This window comes from Pipistrellus hanaki (genome assembly GCF_964339955.1).
Source record: "Pipistrellus hanaki genome assembly, chromosome: 13".
Taxonomy (NCBI): domain Eukaryota; kingdom Metazoa; phylum Chordata; class Mammalia; order Chiroptera; family Vespertilionidae; genus Pipistrellus; species Pipistrellus hanaki.
This window is the reverse complement of record NC_140515.1, coordinates 13,486,176-13,502,854: the sequence shown is the minus strand read 5'-3', so window position 1 is coordinate 13,502,854 and position 16,679 is coordinate 13,486,176. Positions and strand designations below refer to the sequence as shown.

At 45.6% G+C, this 16,679-nt stretch overlaps 1 protein-coding gene across 3 annotated transcripts in view; it reads right to left on the bottom strand.

The window, feature by feature from the left end:
* The window catches only part of ADAMTS9 (ADAM metallopeptidase with thrombospondin type 1 motif 9), a 157,173-nt gene that overhangs the window by 27,171 nt on the left and 113,323 nt on the right, over positions 1 to 16,679 (bottom strand). For 2 of the 3 annotated variants that reach the window (XM_084902692.1, XM_084902693.1), the window contains exons 29-30: positions 10,812 to 10,979; positions 3,076 to 3,249 (exon numbers count right to left, since the gene is read on the bottom strand). In XM_084902692.1, coding sequence (XP_084758818.1) covers positions 3,076 to 3,249; positions 10,812 to 10,979 — 342 coding nt within the window. The remainder of the gene's footprint in view (positions 1 to 3,075; positions 3,250 to 10,811; positions 10,980 to 16,679) is intronic. The other variant, XM_084902694.1, reaches the window with a different exon arrangement.

Below are 16,679 nucleotides of genomic sequence, written 5' to 3'. Positions count from 1 at the left end.
TTTACAAATTCATACAGCCTCCTGAGAATTGTAAGTCTAAAATGGATTAAAGACTTAAACTTAACACCTAAAATCATAAAACTCCCAGAAGAAAACATAATGGGTCAGTTTCTTGGCATTAGCTTGGCAATGATTTTTTTGGATTGACACAAAAACAAAACTAAACAAGTAGGACTATATTAAACTAAAAATGAGCAAAGGACCTGAATAGACATTTCTCAAAAGAAGACAAATGGCCAACAGACATATGAAAAGGTGGTTGACATCACTAATCATCACAGACATGTAAATCAAAACCATGTCCCCCATCAAAATCAATGCCACCTCACACCTGTTAGAATGGCTATCTTCAATAAGACCAGAAATAACAAGTGTTGGCGGGATGTGAAGACAAGAGAATCCTCATGCATGAATTGGTGTAGCCACTATGGAAAACAGTATGAAGGTTCCCCAACAAATTAAAAACAAAGCCATCATATGACCCAGAAATTTCACTTCTGGGTATTTATCTTAAGGAAATAAAATCACTAACTCAAAAAATATATGCAACCCCATGTTCATTGTATTATTTATAATAGCCAACAAGTCACCTAAGTGTCCGTTAATAGATTAATGGATAAAAAAATATTATATATGTATTTGTGTGTGTATATATACACACACAGTGAAATATAATTCAGCCATGAAAAGGAAAGAGATCCTACTATCTGTGACATGAATGAACCTTGAGGGCATTATAGTGATATTGAGGGCATTATAGTGATATAAATCGGACAGAGAAAGACAAAATACTGTATGACCTCAATTATATGTGGAGTCTTTAAAAAAAACAAAACACCCAAATGTAAGTACAGAGAATAGATTGGTGATTGGCAGAGGTGATGGGATGGGGGGTTGAGGGGAAGTCGGTGAATGAGTGAAGCTGGTCAAAAGGTACAAACTTGAGCCCTGGCTGGGTAGCTCAGTTGGTTAGAGTATCATCCTAAAATGCTAAGGCTGTGGGTTTGATCCCTGGTCAACCAATGAATGCACAAATAGGTGGAACAACAAATAAAGGTTTCTCTCTCTCTCTTTAAAAATCAATTACAGAAAGAGGTAAATAAGTCCCGGGGATGTAATGTACAGCTTGGTAATCATAGTTATAATATCCCATCACATATTTAAAATTTGCTAAGAGAGTCTTAAAACTTCGGATCACAATAAAAATAATTTATAAGTATGTGAGGTGATATTAACTATAACGTAGCTATTTTTAATAATAACTAAACTTAACTGTGGTAATTATACTATAATATACACATATATCAAATCATGTTTTCACTGAAAATGAATACAATGCTATATGCAAAAATATCTCAATAAAACCGGAATAAACTGGCATTGTCACATTACTGTAAAATGATAATAAAAAATAATGCAGTATAGTATCTCATGATGGTTTAAGAGGGAAAAAACTTGGGATAGAGTCTTGCTTCTACTACCTGCTAGGTGTGTGGCATTTGGACAAATGACACTGGCTCTCTGAACCTCAGTTTTCTTGACTACAAAATGGAGTAGTAATAATAATACCCACTTTGTCCAGTGGTTGCAAAGATTAAGTGAGATGATGAACCTGAAGCACTTAGCCCAGTGCAGGGCACGATGTCTCCCTGTTCTAAAAACCATTCCTGGTGAGAAATTTCTGTCTTTTTATCCATATCTCTGAACCTTTTACAGCATGCACTTTCTTTTTTAAAATTAAATTTATTGGGATAACATTGGCTGATAACATTATATAAATTTCAGGGCTACACCTTATAATCCGGCCTCTGTGTACTGTATTATGGGCTCACCACCCGAAGTCTAGCCTCCTTACGTCATCAGATATTTGATCCCCTTTACCTTCTTTATCCCCCACCTCCTTCCCTTTGTAACCACCATTCTGTTGTCTGTATCTATGGGTTTGCTTTCTGTTTGTTTTAACTTGTTGCTTTCAGCCTTATATCCCACATATCAGTGAAATCATATTTGCTCTTGTACTTTTCCACCTGACATACTTAGCTTAGCATAACACTCTCAAGATCCAACCATGTGCTCACAAATGGCAATATTTCATCTTTTTTATGGCCAAGTAGTATTCCATTATATATACACAGGGTGAGCAAAAGTAGGTTTACAGTTGTGAGTATGTGAAACACAGCTTATTCTTGTATTATTATTATTTAGGAACTACGGTATCATTTATTTGTAATACAACTATAAGCCTACACTTGCCCACCCCTGCGTGTGTACCGCATCTCCTTAAGCTAGTCATTTGTCAAAGGACACTTGGATTGGTGCCATGTCCTGGCTACTGTGAACAACAGCATGCATTTTCTATTTCATTCCAATGGCAGTGGGTGTGATTTTGCTTCCTAAAGCTCTTCTGCCCCCCTCCCCCATTTTTTCAATCAAATCTTCTGATACAGAGGTTCCCTCCTTCGAATGCCTTTCTTTGCCAGCCAGATGTTTCCCCAGGGACATTTTAGTGTATAACTTAACTGAGCGTTACCATTAACATTAACATTTTCTTTAACTAATTATTAAGAGGGAGAAAAACAAGTCTGTCTATTTCTGCATCACTGGAGCAGTTCTTCAGATTCCATCATTTTCCAATGTTGAAATACTTCACTAATTATCGGGATTTCGGTGAGGGCCTGTCTTCTACCTCACAGCCAAGACCTGGGAGCAGGACACGTACAGGGGAGTCCCAGCTCCAGTCTGTGGCTGTGGCTGTCTGCACTCACACAGAAAGGCCAAGTCTGGATACACATATTTAAGATATTTCCTCATTCCCCCTCCTCCAAAGACAGTTATCTGCAAGCATTTTGCCTAAGGCAGTGGGATCGGGAACCTTCCTGGATGCAGACAGAGGAATTGTGCAAAAGGAGGAGCCACCCCACCAGGGTGGGAGTGAGCTGCCTGCCTTGGACCGCAGACCTCTGGGTCAGAGCCAGCCCTGTCATGGGGCTCCAAGGCTTCACTGGGGACGGATGTGATGACGGGAAGGGGGTTGAGCAAATGCCTGGCAGGTGCCCACTGCATGGCTCTACTCACTTCTTGCCACTCCTCTGCCCTCCAGGTGTAGAGCGGGCACAGTGGGGCCCTGCAGGTGCGCTCCGCCTCCGGCCTGGTGTACGGGTTGCACTCGGTCTCCGTGGCTGCCTTGCGGGGTCCCAGCTGGCAGCCCACGTTTCTCCGCTGCACGCCTTGGCCGCAGGACACAGAGCACTGCGAAGACAGAGCGTGTAAGTGGGAGCTGTGGGTCACTGGGTGGAGGGGGGCGGGGAGAGGCACAGACCTGGAGAGGCACCCTCATCGGACGCCTTTCCCAGCTGCCACCAGGGCTTCTAATGTCCAGCGAAGGAGACCCACTGCCTGTGCGTGTCGGGGAGGAGGAGGAGGAGGATGTGGAAGTTTGGGGGATCTCTAAAGTGAACAAAACTCTTGGGATGACTGAAGGGGTTGGGCGAGACCATTCGGACACATTTAGTACAGCCTAGAAACAGAGCTGCCACGGGAAATGGGAATCTCAACTGACGGCTGTCCGGGAGGATTTGCGGCTCTTGAAAATGGGCACTCCAGCACTCTACAGGAATAACTCCTTGGCAGGTTGAAAGAATAACCCAAAGAGAGGAAGTATAAGGAGTATTTCTCCAGCCTCTTCCTCTTTCTATTCCTGGAGATGGATGACTTATTTTTTTAAAAAACTATGGCATTTACTGAAGTATTTCTGTCTATCTACAGTCGAAGATGAATACATAGGAATAAAAGCTGACGAGGTAAAAACCCTTTCCGCAGGCATAATGTTTCAGCTCCTGAGAAATACTGCTAATCAGGCTGAACCATTTGGTTGACCAAGTTGCAAAACACCACATTAAATCTGCAATTAACTTCCCTCTAAATTAATTTTTTAATGGCTTCCTCATTGCTGGATTTTGTAATCTCACTGATGGGTAGGCCAAGAAAGATAGTCTTTATTAAGGCTTTGACCGGTAGAAACTGAAGGCACCGCATGTTATTACCCTTAGCTACTTAAAATGTTTACCAAGTTTTTTTTTTTCGTGATAGCTCAGCCTCCATTCATTTGGCTGGCACGGAGAAAACAAGTTTAACAGACATCAAAGCCATATTCCTCAGAGGAAGTCTTTACAAAGAATAGAATTACACTCTTAAATTAGAAAGAAATTCTTATCCAATTAACCTGCAGCAGGACTCATCTCACTCTGAGCTCATGGAAACTGACTCTCACGTGCACCCATGGGACTTGCTAAATAGGAACCTCCTTGCCATTTCAGGTTTTACTGGTAAGAAAATAGGTGATACTGTGTGGAAGGCAGCTCGGGAAAGCAGCTCGGGAAACCATATTGTTTCAGAGGAGTCTGTGCCAGGCAGAGCCCCAATGCTCAAAGCCGGCTGCAGAGGAATTGTTCTGGAGAAACACAGGTGCTGTTGTTTAGATTATTTGTATTCATTGGATTGCCTTAGTCTGTGACCCACAGAAACCAGACTTTTAAAGTCATTATGTCCCGCGGAATGGGGACCATCAGAACAGGAGCGATAGCCTTGTGTCCAGGGGGTGCCCGTAGAAAGCCACGGGAGCCACGTGGACAGTATTTCCCACTGGTTACCCTGGAAACGCATGGGCGGTGCCACGGGGGAGTTAGACATAAATGACAGAAACATCACACACTGCTATCACCAACAAACAACAGCCACCAGAAAGCCCTCTGGCGATTCAAATTTGGGTCTAAAATATAAATCAGTACATTTCCAGAACAATGTGCCCAAATGGAAATACAAAGACAGAAAAAGGACAGTGACACAAACTAATCTGAGCCGGGCACAGGGCTGATATATATTCAAAAGCTCATGGTGCCTTAAGAGCCTAAAGAAAATTATTCAGGCTCACAGTCAGCAGAACTTCTGAAGGCTGTCCTTATCGAGTACATCACTCACAGCTCAAGGAAGGCAGGGCATTGAGAACCCTAAGTACGCAACATTTAAAAAATCACCTCCTACAAAGTGTGATAACTTTCCAGAGGCAAGTAAAGTCATGGGAAAGTTCAATTACATCATACATCGCTGTGGCTTCTGAGTTTTATAATGTCAAAGCCAGCAGCTATGAGAGGACAACAAAGTTCCCCCCTGGCTGAAATGCTTAGCAGGGCAGGCACGCATGCGTGGCTCCACAGGAATCTGTGTCAGAAAGGAGTGCCCTGCCTCAGGTCCTCTCTGGACTCCAGGCTTTTTCCTGTGCTGTCTCGGGGATGCGAGGATTTGCATACACAGACACCCAGGCTTGCTTGGCGAATCCTGAGAGGTTTGTGTAGAAACCCCATGAATAAAACAGCATCAAAAAGACCTCCACATGACCCCAGAGGTGGTGGCGGTGGTGGCATGTGCACTGTGCGTGCTTAATTCTTGTTTGTGAAGGGGAAAAGTTAAGCAGCCTGTGTGAACCTGTCCCCCACTGCCCTCATTCCGCACAGCAGTCTGTCTGTGTGGGAATGAAAGGTGGTGTTTTCAGTTCCGAACGAATGAGCCGGAGCTGGGTTTCATCTCTGTGCTCCCTGCTGTGCGGAGGTAGTGTGCGGAACTCACCATCCTAAAGAGGGAACGTGATGCTATGTGCTTCCACAGATAGAAGGATTTCTGTGGAAGTTCTGTTTGGGGAATCATAATATACACTTGAAAACCTGGAGAGAATTTTAGATACTTTCTCCCAGTATTACTGTGGTGACATTACTTAAAGGAGGGACTAGCTTGAAAAGTAATTATATGAACCAACAATCTATACTAATAATAGAGTTATGTGCAAATTGGTCAGGACGCCCTCATGCAAAGACCAAACAGCAGGCTGTGTGGGGTGACTAAGCTGACGGGGGAGGGGGCAGTGAGGGGGTGACCAAATGACTGAACAGCAGACTACGAGGGGTGTCCAGGCCAGCAGGGGGGCCAGCGAGGGGTGACCAGGCCAATGGGGGGGAGGGCAGTGAGGGGTGACCAGGCTGGCAAGGGGTGGGAAGGAGAAGCTAGGAGCAATCAGGCTGGCAGGCAGAGGTGGTTAGGGGTGATTAGGCTGACAGGGGGGACAGTTAAGGAAGATCAGGTAGGCAGGGGGGCAGTTAAGGGAGATCAGGTAGGCAGGCAGAAACCATTAGGGGCGATCAGGCAGGGAGGCCTAAACCGGCAATCAGACATTCCCCTAGGAGTCCCGGATTGGAGAGGGTGCAGGCTGGTCCCCTGTCAAGCCCCACATGGCAGGGGGTGCAACCTCAGGTCCCCCAACCAGGCACCGGGATGGGGGAAGTAGCCTCCAGTACTCTGGCCCAGCACCAGGGCAGGGGGCACAGCCTGATGTCTCCTGGCCTTGCAATGGGGCAGGGGATACAGCCTGAGGTATCCCCTACCCTCGTACACCCGCAATGCACGAATTTCATGTACCAGGCCTCTAGTCCTATATAATAAAGAGCTAATATGCTAATTAGACCGAACAGCAGAATGACTATCTGGACGACCTTCTGGACGAAGCCAGGGCTGTGAGGGCCTACTCTTGCACAAATTTTGTGCGTTGGGCCTCTAGTAATAATATAACCATGTAATAATAGTGACAGCAGTAACAGCAACATATTCTAAGCATTGAATATGACCAGTCTCTCAACTAGGGCTTCTCGCCCTATATTCTTCTTTGTTGGGGACTGCCTGGTGTCTTATAGGAAGTCTAGCAGCATCTCTGGACTCTACCCACTGGATGTCAGTTGCACTTCCCTTCCTCCACCAGGCTGTGGCAACCAAAGCTGTCTCCAGATGCTGCCAAATGTCTCGAGAGGTAAAACAAACAAACAAACAAACAAACACCACCCTGGTTGGGAGCTTAGCTCTATGCTAAGCAGGTTACATGAAATACCTTTTGTATTTTCTTAGTAACCCTTTCAGGCAGATACTCCACAAGTAAATTAAGCAAAGAGCACACTAATCACTCTAACTCAAGCAGAAGCAAGTCAAAAACAAACAACAAAGTAAATTCTGTTCCTGGCAATGTACTGACTGTAGCTACTATGGGTGAGAATGTGGCTCCCTGCTTTAAAGTATGGCACAAATAGGAGGCAGTCTTCTGTACTCTGTCAGCAGGAGTGTGGGGGAGAGGCCTGTATCCCAACAAGTCAACCTCTGCTTAAGGCCCAAACACACGCACAGCTCTGAGAGCACACACATCTGCCTCTGTAGCTGACCATGCGTGTATGGTCATATGGTCTCCTTGATTCCTCAAAAGACACAGCCACCTATTTGTCACGCTGCTCCCTTACACATGTGCTGAGCGCTTCAGAGCCTGACACCACAGTCAAGCTGTTCTCACAGTCGTCATGACAAAAATCCTAACCCAAACGGCTGCTAGATTCACGTTGAAAGCGCCAGCTTCTATTTTGGCAATTGCTCTAAGAGCTTGAAAAAATGAATTATTTCCCTGAATCTAAGACAACAGTAATAGCAAGCACAGCATTATGTTTTTATCAGTAAAAAAGAAAACAGGGGATATTAAAGACATCGTGGCATGCCATTGATTACTAGACCCATCCAGACCCTTGCAATGGTAAATCAGGATTGGTGAATGCACCCAGTGAATGAGTTCATGACTGATAAATTCTAATTCGATTATTTATTCTTTTCTAATCTTCATTTTTTTAAAAAGCCTTTCAATAGGAATAGGATAAAGTAAAAAAAAAATTACTTTGAATGCTTTCATATTTTGACAAAACAGGTTTCTCACTTTTATCCAGAGGAATCAGGAATCTGATGTTGATTTTTGTCTTAAATTCCATACTCATCTAACTTTAGCTCTTGATCAAAATCATCTAAACAACCTGAACAAGAACTTTTGAAAAAAATGCTTTAAAACTACAGTGAGGATGTTTCCCAAGAAAAGCGTTCCTTTCCTTGGAGAAATTTCCTTTACAATTTTAAGATTTTCAAAAGGTATACGTAGGTTGAATGAAACATTCCACTTTAAGCCTCAAAAACTCCAATTCCGAGGGAGAGACTATGAAGATTAATTGGTACAACTACTCCAGTCTCCTATCCCAATATTCCATATGTCTTATTATCAGACATTTTGACACGATGAGAAATTGCACTAATTATTCTTCCTACCTTGAAGAAGAGATGACCAGAAAATAGCTACCAGCAAGAAGACACAGGGACCAGATATGAAATCTTATAAATTTGTTGCAAATGGATCATCATTACTCTGGCTGCAATTTCGCTGCCTTGGGGATATTCCTGTGTACCACCGTATCATTAGTGAGCCAATAATCCTTAATCACGCAGACCGCCTTTCTGCATCAGCCCCTGGGTCTGGTTACTTTCCGGCACACTTCTAAGCTGCACACATTGGGTTTCACCTCTGTAGCACCTTGTCTTACCTGCTTTCATAATTCTTTTCCACAAATCAAATCAGGGCATTAGAAAGCGGGCCACAGACCATGACCTGGCTGTGTTTACTTGCATCTTCAGCTAGACCAGTGGTCGGCAAACTCATTAGTCAACAGAGCCGAATATCAACAGTACAACGATGGAAATTTCTTTTGAGAGCCAAAAACCACCAAATTTCAATGGCACTGTACAAGTGTGCCAGCACGTGGTAGTATTTTGTGGAAGAGCCACACTCAAGGGGCCAACAGGCTGCATGTGGCTCGAGAGCTGTAGTTTGCCAACCACTGAGCTAGGCGTTTCTAAGCAATCACTTTGAACAGGTGCGGTGCTCTCTGAGGAGCTCTGATAATCCTATTAGCTTACGTCAGAAAACACCCCTGGGTTCAAACCTAATCATCGCAGCTTTATGAGCAGTTTTAGATTTCCCATCAAGATCACTGGATACTGAAGTAAAACTCACTCTGTGCTTACCAATCAAGAGCGAAGGGTTCTTTTCCTTGCCCTTTTATTGAACGAATTGGACTTTAAAATGAACATCATTTTACATGCTCTGAACTTAATATTCAGGGCAATATGTGGATAGGTAAGTAGAGGTAAGGAGCATAAAGAAAAGTGAGAGCACGGAAGTCTAAAAGGATAGGCTCATTGGTGTGGAACCCTAACGCACGTCACCGGCAAGCTCTCCTGCGAACTGAAGAGCTCCCGGAGTAAGTCCTAGAAGGTGGGGAAGCCAGAGGCCACTTGGACAACCGCTACGGTGACTCGCGGCAAACACCTTGACATCGCATCCCCTGAGGACACCGAAGGGGGGCCTAGCCCTCGCTGGAACATGCTTTGAGGCTTACATTACAACAAAAGCAAAATGTTCATATGGTAAAGACCGTGAGAGGAATCACACTTCTGAGCTGGAGAACATGCAGGGAAGTGGAGTGTGGCAGGGGGGTATTGGGGACTGAGATGCCAGTTTAAAACATGTAAGAAAATTCACATTTCTTGAATTTTCTATGGGTCACGTAGAAATGGAGGATTCTCATCTCCTCCCATGTTAATCCCAATGCCCAGTGCTTCTTTGGGGCCTCAGGGATCAAGACCCAGGCCCTGGCAGAGCCAATCTAACGGCTGCCAACCTTGAACCTAGTGTTTTATTGATTCTCAGAATCACATGTGTGGCTCTCCTGTGCATAGGAGAGCCACAGATTCCCTCAGACCTCCCTGAAGCAAAGCCCGGAGAGCAGCAGTGGCATGGGGTACAGAACACGGGGGAAGGAAGGCAGCTGTCGTCTCAGCGAGTGCCTTCGACCGCACAGAGAAAGGTGCAAGTGTGGGGAGGCGAGGTTTACTTTAAGGACTAGATGCCAGTGACTAGTTTACTTGTTTAAAAGTAAAGAGCCATTTTAAGAGTTCCTTCTTTAAAAAATAAATAAATAAATAAATAAATTATATATATATATATATATATATATATATATATATATATATATATTATTGATTTTTTACAGAGAGAAAGGGAGAGGGATAGAGAGTTAGAAACATTGATGAGAGAAAAATACTGATCAGCTGCATACTGCACACTCCCCACTGGGGATGTGCCCGCAACCAAGGTACATGCTCTTCATCAGAATTGAACTCGGGACCCTTGAGTCTGCTCTATCCACTGAACCAAACCAATTAGGGCTAGAGAGTTCCTTCTTGAACTCAACTGCGAAACCATCATCCTCAATTTCTGACTAAGTCACCTAATGTTTGGAATTAATAGTTTATTGGGTATTAACCCCTCGCGCCTTCCGAAACACACCTCACACTCATCCAAACAAATTATTATCCTCGAGGGCCTATGAGATGCAAGTATGTGGCATTCATCACGGCATTGACCCTCCATAAGAACTATGTGAAGTAGGCTCAGGAAGGTTAAAGAAAGCAACCAAGGTCCCATAACACCCACACCTCTCTCGTATACAAGGAAATGGGCAGAGAAGTATTTTCCAATCCTTTATATGGACAGTCTTCTCTAAGACCCTCCAGTGAAAACTCACACGCAGTTCCTGCCAGTCTGAGTGCGTGTCTTCTAAGTGGTGCGTGTAACACACGTGAAGTCAGGAGGGGCTGCTCTGTGCTAGGCATCTGACATCCGCATCTGCTACCACTTAGAATTAACCCTCACTCCACCCTACCTCAGGGATATATCAGAGTACCGAGGCCTGAAGCCACTTGCCCGGGTCCCACAGCTGGTACGTGTCCTGGCACAGTCTTCCCTCCCAGTCCAGCGCTCCCCTCTGAAGAAGCAGAACCGGGCCCAGGAGCACGAGCCAGCACGCTGGCATCCCAGGCCCGAAGCAGTCATAGGGAGAAGCAGTGCTCACCTGACTCCAGGCGCCAGCCTTCCACTTGGGGCATCGTCCTCCTCGGCACTCCCTGTGCCCATCTGGCTTAGCAAGGTGCTTACAGTACTCACTTTCTAAAAGGCTTCCGTCTCTTGCCATGCAGTAAACACTTCGTTGCTTATGCCCTCGACCACAAGAGACAGAACACTGAAATATAAAGCAATGGCAAGGTTGTTGTTGTTTTTTTTAATCACATGGAGTTTGATAAAAAAATAAAAAAAATAAAAAAAACCTATGTTGTGAGATGTTAAGATCATGCCTAGCAAGAGTCACTCACTAATCCCCTCTCCAGAGAGTTTTGGTAACATCTCAAGCACAACATGGGAGGAAGGCAGCAGCGGGGGAAGCATGTCCACAGCCCAAGCCTGTGGGGTGTTTTGGGGTCACTCAAGAGAGTGGGTACATCTTGATGATTTAGGCCAAGAATGAAGCCCACGGACCTGAAATGACCATGCAATTCTGATTAAAAAGCTCCTACTCTGAATAAGGACTTCTTTTCAGATCTCACGTCTTGTGATCTCTGACCAAAACATTCCTTCAGCCAAAACCGGTTTGGCTCAGTGGATAGAGCGTCAGCCTGTGGACTGAAGGGTCCCGGGTTCGATTCCGGTCAAGGGCATGTACCTTGGTTGTGGGCACATCCCCGATGGGGGGTGTGCAGGAGGCAGCTGATCGATGATTCTCTCACATCGATGTTTCTAGATCTCTATCCCTCTCTCTTCCTCTCTGTAAAAAATCAATAAAATATGTTAAAAAAAAAAAAAAAAAAAAAAAAAAAAACACATTCCTTCAGCAGCATGCCTCATGAGTCACTGATGTGGATAGAGCTGCATTTCCAAAATACAACTGTGTCCCATTTCCCAATTAGAAGACTGAAGGACATTCCTCGCCATTTTTCAGAGGATAACCTCTCATTTGCCCGGTCCACTGGGGAGAAGGGGGAAAGGCACGCTGGGAACTGGAAGGTAAGCTCGCAGGTAAGTCTGCCAAGTTCAGGAGGGAGGCATCGCCTTTCACCTTTGACCGGCAGGCTCATTGGACTGTTTTAAACTTGACCTTGTCTGACCACATCTAGGAAACTTGACTTTGATTTCAGATTAGGTTCCTCAGGAAGGCCTAGGAATCAAAGTGCCCATGGAGTCGGGACAACAATGTGATGTGACAGCTTCTTGCCGCACAGGCCAGAGGCTGCCCCAGTGAGTGAGCTGGGACAGTCAGCGTCCCTTGCTCATTAGTGATTACAGAAGTCATTACCACAGGATCATAAGCTTGCTGGCTCAGGTTCCTAAGACACATTATTCCCCCAATATAGCATTCCTGCTTTTCAGAGGGAAACGAGTTTAAGAATGAAGGGGGAAATGTAAAAATGCAATAAAAATAGATTTCAAGTGTCATTTCCTTCTAGTCAATATTAGTTCCTCCACGAAATTTGTGGTTTTGTTAGCTTAAATTGCTAAACGGCCCTTTTATGCCAAATAGACAAATAGCTCCATGTAAAACATGCAGCCTAATATCAATTTAACCACTATTCTCAGCCAAGCATGCTCAAAGTTATACCATTCGTAACCTTGCCAGACATGTTTTGCTAGTAGACACAAGCCATTATAAAAATTTCAATAATAGCTGATAGATTTAAAAATATATCTTAACAGGTGTGGCTATGGTTGGTCTTAGGAGATGGATGCAGGATTTGGAGAAATCATTCTGTTAATCTTAATGGAGACAGGTGTGGAAGGAAGGAGCCCCCTTTGCATATCAACACCAAAACCGAACTAGCCATCATTCAACAGACAGTGCTGTGATGTGTATTAAGACTTTGGGGTATCATTCTAGAAGGCTTTCGGGATAAAGTTCCTAGGCCCCTCCCTACAAACCAGCGATCCAGTGACTTGCACCCAGGTACACCCGGTTATCAGTAACTAATTTTAATATTTTAAAATGTTACTTTGACAAGAAAGTAACACAAGGGCACAGTTAGAATTCAGGGTGAGTTCATTTGTTTATTCAACCCACATTTATTGAGTACCTACCAAGTCCCAAGAATTATGTGATGTGTTGGGGATACAGTGATGAACAAGACCGATATACTACCTCTCCCCAGAAAGCCTGTAACCATTATCAAGGGATGACAAAAATAAATATATGCTCATCCACTGAGAAGGGCGCTGGGAAAGAAAGTCCGGAGAGTTAGAAGAAGGCTCCCCGAGGCATGCAGAGCTCACAGGTCACAGTACTGTGTTTGGAATTTTTCCTGCATGCAATGGGAAATCACTGGAGTTTTAAGTCAGGATAAGACATGGTCTCATTTTCGTTTAAAAAAATTCTACCTTGACTACTGCGTGAACCATGGGTGAGAATGTAAGTGTGAGTAGAAATACAAAACCTGCTTGGGAAGCTGTTGCATAGAGGAGAGGTGTTGGTGGCTTACGTTAGGTGCAGAGTGTGGGATGGGAGGCTGGTGGATTGAAGCCATATTTTTGAGGTGGAAAAATAAAACAAAAACAAAAACAAACAAACAAAAACAAGGAGGGACCAGATGTGGGGTGTGAGGAGAAGTTCGAGTGGAGGATGACTCCTGAGTTTACAGTATGGGCAACAGGACGGAGAAATGACATTATGGAGATGGGGAAAACATTGGGGTTCACGGATATATTTAGTTGTAGAAAATTGGGCTTAAAAGATACAGACTCATGGATAGTAAATTTGTTTGATTAGAGTAATCAGATGAATCTGGGTGAACTTACAGCAAGTCTATGCTTAGGGATAATTATTTTAATGCACAAACAGTACAAACTATCCCTTAATATCGAGAGGCAGCAGGGAGTTGAGAGAAATGCCACGTTAATAATCTGCAGTGGTCATCAGAAGAGAGAGCCTACCAGCAGGCAGCAACCTTCAGAGGAAGGATTAGAAAAAGCACAGCTTTCTCACGTTACTTATCTGCCCGGAACTTCTCTATGGCTTGTAATGCATTGTCTCATTTAACCATCCCGGTAACCATAGAGCGTGGTACAACTGGTGTCTTCAGACTAGGGCAGTGGTCGGCAAACTCATTAGTCAACAGAGCCAAATATCAACAGTACAATGATTGAAATTTCTTTTGAGAGCCAAATTTTTTAAACTGAAACTTCTTCTAATACCACTTCTTCAAAATAGACTCGTCCAGGCCATGGTATTTTGTGGAAGAGCCACACTCAATGGGCCAAAGAGCCGCATGTGGCGCTTGAACTGCAGTTTGCCGACCACGGGACTAGGGTAAGCACAGTGCTTTATGTATACCTCTGCCTACACAACTCCAACACCAGGGGATAGGTGTCCACCAGGAAGTCACAGCACCATGAGAATACTACATTAGCACATAACTGCCTGCATCTGAGGGCACCAGGCACCTGACTGCCCATGAAACGGAGATGGCTGAGCAGTTGCCAGAAGATTGTTTACCATCCAGATTAGCCAGGTCCCACATGCCTATGTGCCTTTCCTTATTTGGAGACTAAAACGGAACTGACTTGGAAAAAAAGAACGAAATAAGTCAGCATGACTCACAGCACGTGGCACTTGCCTAACATTGTGAAGATCCTAATCTGTCAGGTACATAATCTGATAGAAAACACCTTTCATTTTATGCTTTCTAACTGCCCAATGAAGAAAAGCAGCTGCTAGTGGAAATTCTCATATTCAAAAGGGTATTAACGGGCTTATTATGACTTCATAAAGGAACTGTGATTCTGATAATCAAATTAACACAGATTTCAGCTCTCATATTCTGAGGGAAATTTCCATCCGACAGTTTCCAGTCCTTTCCCAAGCCCTGCCTTTTGCATCCACAAGCGTCACTGAGTGAACAGATAAATTTAGTGCGTCAGCCAGTACATGTTACTGGCTACATATCTGAGGGTTCTTGCTCTGGGAAATATCTTATCCCTTACATCTGCAGCTAAAATAGCCTCCTAGTTTCCCAACAGAAATGTGACCTTTCTCCTCCGGGGAAACAGCCCAGATTGTTTAGAATGGTTCCCCCTCCCCCATTTCGGAGCAAGACTCCCAAACATGCAACCCCTGCCTCTCACTCAGACACCAGGGCCCACAAGCAGCGCCCGCTCTGGCTCTTGTTTCTGTGAAACCTGTCTAAGGGCATGCTTAACGCAGAGCATTGTTCAGATGTAGCCTCAACACTCGCCGTACACTAAGGTCTCAGAGTTTGAAATTCTTGCATTTCAGCTCCTCTGGGGAGAATGAGACTCAAGGCGTGAGCAGGCTGCTCATGGCTTGTACCGAGGGCTTGCTCTCTGGGTCTGCTGTGCTGTCCCGACCTCATGGGCATCGGTCCTTCCCTCCTATTGAGGGGCATGGTCTCCCAGTCACCGAGAAGCCAGCAAACACCACAGCGTGTCTGCCTAGAAGGGAAGGGCTGAGACCCAAGAGAATGAGACCCCGGAACTGCTGAGGCTGCTGAAACTGGGGCGTCCAAATGAAGACGGAGGATTACCCCGGAGCCGGTAAGGAGACCACAGGAGGCATCCGAAGGGGACGGTGGAGGTCAGGGGTCTACACAGAAACCCGGGCTGGAGGGTGATGGGGCTGACGCATTGTGGAGTGGACAGGACTGGCTGGGTTACAGCAGGTGCTTAATACATGTGCGTCAACAGATGGCCCGGGAGGAGGGCCCTGGAGTGTCTGGCTCGGCTCTGTGGGCCCAGGGGTTCTCATTTCCAAGTGATCTAGATACAGGAGGGTCTGTAAACAGGAGCTGTGTCTCAGAGGATGCTGCCTGGCTAGTCCGTGTTTCCAGCACAGGCTGGCTGACAGCACGAGAGAAGCCGGGAGGCACAGACAGGCCTCAGAGGGCTACCCACCAGCAGCCAGTAAGTCAAGACTCTCCCTGGCTTAGGATTTCTGACAGCTGGTAGCTCACCGCCACTCAGTTTTGAGACAGGAGACCTTGCTATTATTCCAGGCCTTTCTCTGTGATTCTCCAAAAGATGAAAATAACATCTCAGTCACTTCATTTAAAAATGTTCAGTTGTGTCTGTTCATAACAACAACCAGCTCTTCTTGAGTCTACTCTCACTGTGACCTTGTTTAGCGAAACATAACGTCACACCTCATCTGGAAAGTATTTTATCAGAATGATGCAATGCGTGCCCTCCAGGTTCAGGCTGCCTTGCTGATGATGGTGACGAATGAAGTGAGCTGCGTGAGCACCGCGCCATCGGGAGCGGCGAAGGGATGACAGCCTGGCCGGCCTGCTACCCCGAACAAAGACACCGAATGAGGACTTGGATTTAGGGATCAAAGTCTCAGATACTACTCAGTGCAAGGCCTGGAACACCACTGGGCTGGTCACCGTGCAAAAAGTTAGCTATGACTCACACAGCCCTACTTCCTGTCGTCTACGCTGCAGGCCAGCAGGCAGCCAGTGTGTATGGAAACGAGTGGACCCCTGGAACCTGCAGCCGTCATAAGGGGTGCACTGCAGGTGAAATGCCATGCTTTCCTAAAGGCGCAGAGAGAGCCACCTGGGCTCCGCCCCGCAGTGCCGGTGCCCCGCTGATCTGGTGCAATGGCTCTCGATGCCACGGCCTTCCCAGGAGCACGCCTCCACTGCAGCAGAACCCAACCTGCCCACCTCCCACTGACTCCCACGGCTGCAGGACCCCGGCTGCAATGAACCCAGCAGCAGTCTGTGGCTCAGGGCTCCAGGGTCCCTTTTCCGGGTCAGGAGGCCTAGCATTAGAGAGAGGCCACCACTTGCCCAGGCTCCCAGATAGAAACTGAGGGAGCCAGGTTCCAGTCCAGCATGCCTCCCCCCCTCCCCCCCATCCCTGACCACAATCTTCCTCACGC